The sequence below is a fragment of the Hylobates moloch genome, unplaced genomic scaffold (assembly GCF_009828535.3).
Source record: "Hylobates moloch isolate HMO894 unplaced genomic scaffold, HMol_V3 SCAFFOLD_23, whole genome shotgun sequence".
NCBI classification, from domain to species: domain Eukaryota; kingdom Metazoa; phylum Chordata; class Mammalia; order Primates; family Hylobatidae; genus Hylobates; species Hylobates moloch.
Genome location: NW_026652298.1, coordinates 39,096,032 through 39,107,119, shown reverse-complemented (window position 1 = coordinate 39,107,119; position 11,088 = coordinate 39,096,032). Strand labels below are relative to the sequence as shown.

The following is an 11,088-nucleotide window of genomic DNA, read 5'->3' as shown; positions in this document are numbered from 1 at the left end:
TTGAGACGGAGTCTTGCTCTGTCGCCCAGGCTGGAGTGCAGTGGCACGATCTCAGCTCACTGCAAGCTCCGCCTCCCGGGTTCACGCCATTCTCCTGCCTCAGCCTCCCGCGTAGCTGGGACTACAGGCGCCCGCCACCTCGCCCGGCTAATTTTTTTTGTATTTTTAGTAGAGATGGGGTTTCACCGTGTTAGCCAGGATGGTCTCGATCTCCTGACCTTGTGATCCGCCCGCCTCGGCCTCCCAAAGTGCTGGCATTACAGGCGTGAGCCACCGCGCCCGGCCTCCGTCTTTTATAAAGATGCCAGCCATTGAATTTAGGGCCCACCCTAAATCTAGGATGATCTCATCTTGAGATCTTTAGCTTATGTCTGCAAAGACCCATTTTTCTTTTTTCTTTTCTTTCTTTGAGACAGAGTCTCACTCTGTCACCCAGGCTGGAGGGCAGTGGCACGATCTCAGCTCACAATAACCTCTGCCTCCTGGGGTCAAGCAATTCTCCTGCCTCAGCTTCCCGAGTAGCCGGGACCACAGGTGCAAGCCACCACGCCCAGCTAATTTTTGTATTTTTAATACAGACGGGGTTTCACCATGTTTGCCAGACTGGTCTCGATCTCCTGACCTCGTGATCTGCCCGCCTCGGCCTCCCAAAGTGCTGGGATTACAGGCGTGAGCCACTGCGCCCGGCCAGCTTATGTATTTTTAAGACAGGGTCTCACTCTGTCACTTAGCTGGAATGCAGTAACTGGTGCAGTAACAGCTCACTGCTGCCTCAATGTCCCGGGCACAGATGATCCTCCCGCCTCAGCCTACCAAATAGCTGGTACTATAGGTGTGCACCACCACTCCCAGCTAATTTGTGTATTTTTTGTAGAGACAGGGTCTCACTATATTGTCCAGGCTGGTCTCGAACGCCTGGGCTCAAGTGATCTGCCTGTGTTGGCCTCCCAAAGTGCTGGGATTACAGGCATGAACCACCACCCGTGGCCTGAAGTGTAGGCTTTAATTTATACTAAGTAATAAAGTGCCTGACTCCCTTTTTTGATGTCTTACAGCTGACAGCTTTAAAGCCCCGTGCCTACCTCTTCTCCTTGTGCCCACATCTGGGCAAGCTGATCTGAAGGCCCTGGTGCCCTCTCCCTCACTCTATACAGAAATTTAAATTAGGAAAGTCCTGGCTGGTTGGAAGGGACCCTCATCCCACTTTATCCCCTAACCACAATAAAAGCCCCTCCTTGAATTACTTGAACCCGGGAGGCAGAGGTTGCAGTGAGCCCAGATCGTGCCACTGCACTCCAGCCTGGGCGACAGAGTGAGACCCCATTAAACACACGCACACACACACACAAACACACACACACACACCACCATCACCACCAACAACAAAACCCTCCTTTCTCTCTTAAACCACTTTCAGAGCTGCCTGGGAGCCCACTCTGCTCTCCCAGAAAGTCTCATCGTTGAGTAATCAAACGCTTATTCTCTTGGTGTGTTCGTGGCCTTATTGGTCTCTAATATGAACCAAATTTGGGACATAGGGTAAATCACAAAACATGCTTCTATCTGCAGAGGGTAAATTTCTTTTTATTTATTTATTTTATTTCTATATGAACAAATGCTGCCTCTCCTGCAGAGCATCAATTTCTTTCTTTCCGTTTTTGGTAGAAATGTGGTCTCAGTATGTCGCCCAGGCTGGGTTTCCCTCAAATTCCAGGCCTCAAAGGATCCTCCTGCCTTGGCCTCCCAAAGTGCTGGGATTACAGGTGTGAGTCACCACACACCTGGCTAGAGCACGAATTTCATCTGGGCCACACCTGGCCAATACTTGGCATTGTCAGACTTTGAAATTTTGCCAATCTGATGACAAACATGGGATGTGTTATGGAATAAATTGTGCCCTGTCAACATTCCAATGTTGAACCGGGGATGGTGGCTCACACCTGTAATCCTAGCACTTTGGGAGCCTGAGGCGGGAGAAACGGTTGAGCCTAGGAGTTCAAGAAAGCCCTGAGCAACACAGGGAGGCCCCGTCTCTACCAAAAAAAAAGAAAAAAGATAGGCATGGTGGCTTGGGCCAGTAGTCCCAGCTACTTGGGAGGCTGAGACATGAGGATTGCTTGAGCCTAGGAGTTGCAGGCTGCAGTGAGCTATGATCATGCTACTGCACCCCAGCCTGGGAGACAGAGCGAGACCCTGGCTCAAAACAAACAAACAAAAAAGCCAAAACCAACCAAACAAACAAAAAAACAAACCAGAGAGAGAAGAATTTGTATGTTAAAGCCCTAATCCCCAGTACCTCAGAATGTGATTGTAGTTGGAGATAGAGCTGATAAAAAGTGATTAGGTTAAAATGAGGCTTTTAGGGTGGCCCCGATGATTGACTTCTTACAAGAGGTCAATGGCCGGGCGCGGTGGCTCACGCCTGTAATCCCAGCACTTTGGGAGACCGAGGCGGGCAGATCACAAGGTCAGGAGATCAAGACCATCCTGGCTAACACGGTGAAACCCCGTCTCTACTAAAATACAAAAAAATTAGCCGGGCGCGGTGGCGGGCGCCTGTAGTCCCAGCTACTCGGGAGGCTGAGGCAGGAGAATGGCGTGAACCCGGGAGGCAGAGTTTGCAGTGAGCCGAGATCGCGCCACTGCACTCCAGCCTGGGCGACAGAGCAAGACAACGTCTCAAAAAAAAAAAAAAAAAAAGAGAACGAGACATCTGGGGTGTGCAGGCGCAGGGGGACGACCGTATAGGGAAACAGCAAGAGGACGCCCATCTGTCTGCCCAGGAGGAGGCATCAGGAGAAACTAGCCCCGCAGGCACCTTGATCTTGGCCTTCCAGTTTCCAGAACTGTTAGAACGTAAACTTCTGGCTGAGCCTCCGAGTCCTTGGTGTTTTGTTCTGGCGGCCCCGGCGAGCGGGCGCGGGATCGCAGTGTTTGCCTTTGCATCTCCAGCTCCGCCTCCTGCTCGCTGTTTATTTTGCGAACAGCCCTGGCGGCTGCCCCTCAACTGCTCGGAGACGGAGCAGTTTAGCTCACACTCGCCCAGCCGCCCTCCCCAGGAAGCCTCCCGCCCGCTTCCTCCAGTTCCTTCCCCACCTGTCCGGCCTCCTAGCCCGGTGCTCTCGGCGCGGGAGGGGGCAGCTCGCAGACCCCCAGGTCTCGGCTTCCCGGATCTCCCCCGCCCACTCACTCCCCTGTCCCCGGCTACCGGCACTGGCAGGCGCTGTGGCTTCCGCGCAGTGGTTGCTGCATTTAAATGTCTGGCACCTAGGGAGAGGGGCGCAGTCGCGGAGCAGCCTCTGCTCCCGGCATCTAGAGGGGCCCAAACCCCCGCATGCCCACGCCGAGCCCCGCGCGCAGCCCACGTGGGCTGAGGGACTGAGTATCGGCCCACGGGCAGCTGCAACCGCGCACAGCTGGAGCTGGCGGGGCGGAGGGCGGGCCGGGACCCGGCGGGGAAGGAGGCTTCCTTCCCAGCCTCCTGCTGCCCGGAAATCCCCCCGGCTCTCAGACAACCCGCAGCACGGGGTCCTGGGGGGAAGGAGCGGGGCGGGATACAGGGATGGGGAGGGCTGGCTGAGCCAGAGGCCCGGGCCACCCTCCCCCTGGCCGCGCGGCTTCGAGAAAGCAGAAGCGAGCCCTGCCCCGGGGAGTCCCACAGGAGCCAGGATCTGGGAAGAGAAACTTGCGGACGAGGGAGTTGGAGCTGTGGACCCCTGGCCCCCGCCCGGGCGTCCTGCGACGGAGGAGGGTCTCTGGGTCGGACAGGGGCCACCTCTTGGCCCGCCCCTTGTCGCTGGACGTCCGAAGATTGGGCCATTTCCCTTGCCGCGCCCTTACCGCTTATCGGGGTGCGCCCGGCCCGGCCCGCCCCACACAGCCCTCCGCTCGCGCCCGAAGAGGAGGGGCCGCTGGTGCAGCGCCCCGGGACCCCGAGAGGCCGCCGCGGCGCATCCGGACCTCCGCCGCTCTCGCGCCCTCTCAACTATCCTGGGATTCCCGGGCCCACCCGACCCAGCGGCGCGACCCTGGCCCTCCGGGACCCTCCGCTGACTCCACCGCGCACTTCCCGGGACTCCCAGACACATCCCAGCCCTCCAGCCCATCCCTCCCTACTCGGTGCCGGGTGCCCCCGGCCCTCTCCAGGCCCGGATCTCCTCCCCCAGGTCCCCGGGGCGGCCCCAGCCAGGCCCCCTTCGAACCCCGCCGGCGGCCCGGGCTGGGGCGCACCATGCGGCTGCGGATGCTGCGGCTGCGGCTCCGGCTTTTGGCGCTGCTGCTCCTGTTGCTGCCACCGCCCGCGCGCGCCCCGAAGCCCTCGGCGCAGGACGTGAGCCTGGGCGTGGTGAGCGCGGGGTCCGCAGGCTCCTGGGGTCTGCAGGGAGGTTGGGAGAGGGAAGCCAGGCCCGGACTCCTGGGTCCGGAGGAGGCAGGGGCCAGATTCCAATATCCAAAGAGTGACTGAGGATGGGGTCTGTGCTCCCGGCTTCTTGGGTCTGTCGGGAGGTTTGGGGCTAGGATTTGGAGCTCTGAAAAGGAGCTGAGGTGCGGAGCGGAAGTCCAGACAAGACTGGCAAACCCGGGACTGAAGCGGGGACCTCCGGAGGGGGAGCAGGCAGGCATCCGGGGCTGGGGCCCTGGGCTCTGGTTGCCTGGGAGGGGCAGGGCTGCCAGGATGGTGGTGGGCAGGGAGAGCCCATACTTTTCACCCAGCCCGCTTCACCTATCCCCTCCGATGCCCTAGGACTGGCTGACTCGCTATGGTTACCTGCCGCCACCCCACCCTGCCCAGGCCCAGCTGCAGAGCCCTGAGAAGTTGCGCGATGCCATCAAGGTCATGCAGAGGTTCGCGGGGCTGCCGGAGACCGGCCGCCTGGGTAGGTGGCCCCCACCCCTCCCCAGCCCTGCCTCTGCACCCAGGCTGACCACCGCCCAACAGTTTTTAGATCTCAGCGTGCTCCTGGAACACGGAGCTGTGAAGATGCTGATCTCAGGCCCCAACCCCAAAGGGCGTCAGGCATTCATCTCTCCATAAGCATTTATCAAGAACCTGGTGGCTCATGCCTGTAACCCCAGGGCTTTGGGAGGTGGAGACTCAAGGATTGCTTGAGGCCAGGAGTTTGAGACCAGCTTCGCCAAAAAAGTGAGACCCCCCCCCCCCCCCCCAAGGATTTTTTTTTTTTTTTTTTGAGACAGAGTTTTGCTCTTGTTGCCCAGGCTGGAGTGCAATGGTACCATCTTGGCTCACCACAACCTCCGCTTCCCAGGTTCAAGTGGGAGGTTCTCCTGCCTCAGCCTCCTGAGTAGCTGGGATTACAGGCATGTGCCACCACACCAAGCTAATTTTGTATTTTTAGTAGAGACGGGGTTTCTCCATGTTGGTCAGGCTGGTCTCGAACTCCCAGCCTCAGGTGACCAAAGTGCTTGGGATTACACCTTGGCCTCCCAAAGTGCTGGGATTACAGGTGTGAGCCACCGTGCCCAGCCCTCTAAGGATTTTTTTAAACTTAGTTGAGTGTAGCGGCATAGGCCTGTGGTCCCAGCTACTCAGAACACTGAGGTGGGAAAATTGCTTAAGCCCAGGAGTTCAAGGCTGCAGTGAGCTATGATTCCACCACTGCACTCCAACCTGGGCAACAGATGGAGACCCAGTCTCTAACCAAATATACTTTGAGCATCTCTTAGATGCCACACTCTTTCAGCTCCGATGGTATAGTGATCAATAAAGTAGGTAAGGTTCCTGCTCTCATGGAGCTAACTTTCTCGAGGGAGAGAGACAGATCAAGAACATAAATATGCAAGATAATTTCAGAAAGCGGTGAGTGTTTGGAAAAAAATAAAATGTTACTGGCATGAGGGGCTGGTCTGGTTAGGGCAGGTCCCTCTGAGAAGTGTCATATGAGCTGAGACCACAAAGAGGAGGAACCAGCCATGGGAAGATGTGGAAGAAGAGTGTCCCTGGCAAGGCAAAGACCCCACGGCACGCACAAGCTCGTGTGCCTGGAGCGAAAGGAGCACTGAAGAGCTCTGGCGAGAGGCCTCAGCCAAGGGCCCTGAAAGGTGACTGGGGTTGATTCGCAACCACCCAAGTGTTCTCAGAAGGGAAGCAGCTCGGAACTCGGTATGAGTTGCAATTTTTTTTTTTTAGACAGAGTGTCACTCCGTCGCCCAGGCTGGAGTACAGTGGCGCAATCTCAGCTCATTGCAATCTCTGCCTCCCGGGTTCAAGCGATTCTCGTGCCTCAGCCTCCTGAGTAGCTGGGACTACAGGCACCCGCCACCATGCCCAGCTAATTTTTTTGTATGTTTAGTAGAGACAGGGTTTTGCCACGTTGGCCAAGCAGGTCTTGAACTCTTAGCCTCAAGCGGTCAGCCCACCTTGGCCTCCCACAGTGCTGGGATTACAGGCATGAGCCACTGTGCCCGGCCTTGACTTGCAGTTTTAAGCTTCCTCTGGGTCCCGATGGAGAATGGAAGGCAGGAGCCCTGAGACCAGGCAGAAGGAGGCTGCAGAGTCCATGTGAGGGATGGTGGCAGGAGGATGGGTGGCGTATGTGGCCAGGAATAGTTGGATTCGGGGTGTGTATTTTGGAGGCAGGGCCGAGGAACTCTTCTGTGGGGTTAAGTGGGCAGGAAGAGGGAATTTGAAGGATCTGGCTCGCTACAAGGAAAGGTAGGCCCTGTCTCTGTCCTGGTGACTCATGAACAGCCTAGAACAGTGTCTGGCATCTATATGTCCTTCATCACTATTTGCCGCCTCAACAAATGAGGCAGAGTTTGACCTTAATTTGGAGATGATGCTACTGGGGATGGAGCCCAGCTGGGAAAGGGGACCCCGGAGAGACCTAACCCGGGAGGGGGTGGCTTGCCACAGGAGGCCAGAGACCCAGCCGGCCTGGGCACTTTGGACTTCATCTGGGTTTGAGGACAACTTGGCAGTGATGGTGTGAGGCCTGCACAGCTCCCAGGGGGTTCCAGCCTCAAAGGGTCCTCACTGCATACCCAGGGCTCCTTTCTCCAGGGTCCGCCCACCAGGGCCCAGGGAAGCTGGACGCAAAATCCTGGCCTGAGCCTCTGAGCACCACCTGCATGCAGCCAGTTTGTCCCAGGCCAGGTGACGCCACTCCAAAGGGCAGTAGGAATGGCTTCCAGAGACAGACGGCCTGGGTTCAAATCTGGGCCGTGGGGCCTTCGAGGGCACATTTCTTAAGCCCTCTGAGCCTCAGTTTTCCCATGTAGAAAGTCGACTGGTGCTATGATTAAGGCAGGCTCTCCTATTGTGGACCCACCACCCCCCCACCGCCAAATGTCTCCCGCAGACCCAGGGACAGTGGCCACCATGCGTAAGCCCCGCTGCTCCCTGCCTGACGTGCTGGGGGTGGCAGGGCTGGTCAGGCGGCGGCGCCGGTACGCTCTGAGCGGCAGCGTGTGGAAGAAGCGAACCCTGACATGGAGGTAGGTCCTGGGGCCCACCCGCACCCTGGGCCTGCCTGCTGGGCTCCGGCTTTGAATGGCTGCCTGCTCCCTCCATGGCCACCCTTACGCCTCACTCCCCTCTCCCCAGGGTACGTTCCTTCCCGCAGAGCTCCCAGCTGAGCCAGGAGACCGTGCGGGTCCTCCTGAGCTATGCCCTGATGGCCTGGGGCATGGAATCAGGCCTCACATTTCATGAGGTGGATTCCCCCCAGGGCCAGGAGCCCGACATCCTCATCGACTTTGCCCGCGCCTTCCACCAGGACAGCTACCCCTTCGACGGGTTGGGGGGCACCCTAGCCCATGCCTTCTTCCCTGGGGAGCACCCCATCTCCGGGGACACTCACTTTGACGATGAGGAGACCTGGACTTTTGGGTCAAAAGGTAAAATCTACTCTCTTATGAGAGATCCTCTTGCCAGGTCTGGTCTTAAGAATAAGTTTTCTGTTGTGTGTTTTGTTTTGTTTAAGAAACAAGGTCTCGCTCTGTTGCTCAGGCTAGAGTGTAGTGGTGCAATCATAGCTAACTGCAACCATGAACTTCTGGCTCAAGCAATCCTCCCACCTCAGACTCCAGAGTAGCTGGGATCACTGGTGCACACCACCATACCTGGCTTTTTTTTTTTTTTTACTTTTTGTAGAAACAGGGTCTCATTATCTTGCTCAGGCTGGAGTGCAGTCGCACGATCACGGCTCACTGCAGTCTTCACCTCCTGGGCTCAAGCGATCCTCCCTCCTCAGCCACCACGTAGCCAGGACCACAGATGTGCACCACCACACCTGGCTAGTTTTTTTTCTTTTTTTCTTTTTTGAGACAGAGTCTCGCTCTGTTGCCCAGGGTGGACTGCAGTGGCATGATCTCGGCTCACTGCAAGCCCCGCCTCTGGGTTCATGACATTCTCCTGCCTCAGCCTCCCGAGTAGCTGGGACTACAGGCGCCCGCCACCACGCCTGGCTAATTTTTTTGTATTTTTTTTACTAGAGATGGGGTTTCACCGTGTTAGCCAGGATGGTCTCGATCTCCCTGACCTCATGATCCGCCCGCCTCGGCCTCCCAAAGTGCTGGGATTACAGGCGTGAGCCATCGCGCCCGGCCACACCTGGCTAGTTTTAAAACTTTTTGTAGAGATGGGGCTTCACTATGTCGCCAGGGCTGGTCTTGAACTCCTGGGCTCAAGTGATCCTCCCATCTTGGTCTCTCAAGGCGTTGGGATTATAAGCATGAGCCACCACTCCTGGCCAATAATTAGGTTTAAATTATATTTATTGATGGAGGCTCTGTCAGCTGGGGGGTCTCCAGAGAAACAAACCCAATAGGATGTGTGTGTGTGTGCATGTGTGTGTGGGATGTGTGTGCGTGTGTATTTGTGTGTGTGGGGTGTGTGTGTGTGCGTGTGTGTAAAGAGATTTATTTTAAGGAAATGGCTCACGGGATTGTAGGGGCTAGCAAGTCGAAAATTTGTACGGCAGGCTGGCAACTCAGGATTTCAGTGACAGTCTGGAGGCAGAATTCCTTCCTCTCCAGGAAACCTTAGCTTTAGCTCTCAAGGCCTTGAACTAATTGGCTCTGCCCCCACCCCACCCCCAGCCACACTATGGAGCATGATCTAATGACTTAAGGTCAACTGAATGTAGATGTTAACTGCATCTACAAAGCACCTTCCCCACAGCATCTAGGCTGGTGTCTCACCAACCAGCTGGGCACGACAGCTGGGCCAAATTGACACACGCAATGAACCATCACAGAGGCCTAGCAGGTGCCTAGCTCCAAGCCAGAGCTGGGGGCTCACAGAGGCGAAAACAAACCTTTACCTGGCAGCTGAGTCAGAAGAGCGACTGGCAATGACAACAACCACGGTGACACAGGTCCACAGAATCCCAGCAGAGGAAGTCCTCAAGCCTGCAAGGGCTCAGAGATGTTGGCCCAAAGCTCTTGGGCAAGGGGAGGCTTCCTAGAAGAGGTGACTTCATTCCCTCAATATATATATGAATAGAGGCCGGGCGCGATTGCTTTCACCTGTAATCCCAGCACTTTGGAAGGCACAGGCGGGTGGATCACCTGAGGTCAGGAGTTTGAGACCAGCCTGACCAACATGTTGACGGTCAGGAACAGAGCTGCAGAGAACCCCAGCATGAAGGGGTAGGTGGCAGGGGAGAAGCACTCAACAGAGATGGAGAAAGACTGAGCCCAAAGGTGATCAACACCAAGAGTGAAGGAGGAAGTGGTCAGCCGTGGCTGGGGCAAAAACAAGCCCAGTAAGTTACATTGGCCTGTGTTTGGTCATCCAGGGACAAAGTGACCTTTTTAGTGCCTGTAGACCCAGTGCCTTGGGGAAGAATTTAGAACGCAGTGGGGTTAGGTGAGAGAGGAACAGGGGAAGTGAAGATTGAGTTGAGACCACTGGCTGGAGAACTTGACCGGGAAGGGAGGGCAGAGAGCAGCATGGGGTGAGGGGAGGGAATGGGTCCAACGAGTGTCTTAGGATGAGGGAGTTGTGAGCACTCAACACTGATACAAAAAAGGGATCGGGGATTGATAGACAGATGCATGCACAGAGGCAGGGATGGATGGACGGACAGATGCATGCATAGAGGCAGGGATAGATAGACTGAGAGATGCATGTACAGAGGCAGGGATGGATGGGCGGACAGATGCATGTACAGAGGCAGGACGGATGGACGGACAGATGCATGTACAGAGGCAGGGATGGATGGACGGACAGATGCATGCACAGAGGCAGGGATGGATGGGTGGGTAGATTGGAGGGACAGATGATGGTAGGTTGTTATTGTCCTGGAGGAGGTGATCCAGGCTAAGTCCTCACACTGGGCAGAGCAAGAGGCAGGAGGTGAGCATGGGGAGATACAGCTGTGTGCCCCAGTGCACCGGAAGTTACAGATGACATCGATGTCCTGTCCTGATGAAACAGGAAACACATTTGTCATTTGAGAGTTAGTGGCTGGGGCTGACTGGAAGCTTGACGGGCTGTGGGCCTGGCATGGGGCTGAGGGGAGCATGCAGGATCTGCCTGCCAGAGCCTGGGGCAAGGATGATAGGAGGTGCCAGCGCCCCTGTGGACTGGCCCTCTGGGAATCTCGTGGGGCTGGGTCGGCACAGTTGTGGTTGCGTAACTTCCCCCAGATGCATGGCGTGACAAGAGTACAGGAAAGGGTGCAGGGCCCGGAAGCCCAGTATGGCCAAGGAGAGACAAGGCAGGGAAGAAGGTGAGAGATGAATGATATCGCCCTGATTGAAACACCAAACTTCCCCCAGTTTCTCAGAAAAAGGACTCAAGCAACAAGAGAACCTACAGTCAACAGGGACATTCATCAGTGCGGATGTGATTTGAGCAAGACCATTGAAGCCCCTGCTGAAAGGCAGGCCGGCAGAGCCAGGGTACCTGGCCACCTACCTTGAAGTGTCTGTGCCTCAGTTTCCTCCTCTGTAAAATGGGCGTAGGAGACAGGTTTGGTGAGAAGTGAATGAAAACGCGTTTGGTACTCCTCTTAGGACTCACATTTCATGCTTAGATGCTCAGCGAGTGGCTTTAGGGACCGAGAGAAATTTGCTTTTCAGTTCACCAGGTCGTTACCTATGAACCTGCCCAGAACAGTG

General features: G+C 56.3%; 2 protein-coding genes across 2 annotated transcripts in view; one reads left to right on the top strand and one right to left on the bottom strand.

Moving 5' to 3' along the window:
• Nucleotides 1-4,331: 4,331 nt before the first annotated feature.
• MMP25 (matrix metallopeptidase 25) lies at nt 4,332-9,083 on the top strand. Its single transcript, XM_032144871.2, has 5 exons — nt 4,332-4,345; nt 4,745-4,877; nt 7,320-7,455; nt 7,565-7,857; nt 9,061-9,083. Exons 2-5 carry the CDS (start codon nt 4,838-4,840, stop codon nt 9,081-9,083), a joined length of 492 nt encoding a protein of 163 aa, XP_032000762.2. The 5' UTR covers nt 4,332-4,345; nt 4,745-4,837.
• The window catches only part of LOC131382360 (uncharacterized), a 6,433-nt gene continuing 3,428 nt past the window's right edge, over nt 8,084-11,088 (bottom strand). Inside the window, 2 exon segments of the mRNA XM_058433940.1 lie at nt 8,084-10,014; nt 10,017-10,285. Of these exon segments, the coding sequence (XP_058289923.1) occupies nt 9,734-10,014; nt 10,017-10,285 (550 nt within the window). The 3' untranslated portion in view covers nt 8,084-9,733.

Coding starts and splice junctions, on each gene's coding strand:
- MMP25 (XM_032144871.2), top strand. CDS start 4,838: ATGCAGAGGTTCGCGGGGCTGCCGGAGACCGGCCGCCTGG. Junction 4,878..7,319: donor GCCGGAGACCGGCCGCCTGG/GTAGGTGGCCCC, acceptor TGTCTCCCGCAG/ACCCAGGGACAGTGGCCACC. Junction 7,858..9,060: donor CTGGACTTTTGGGTCAAAAG/GTAAAATCTACT, acceptor CCCCACCCCCAG/CCACACTATGGAGCATGATC.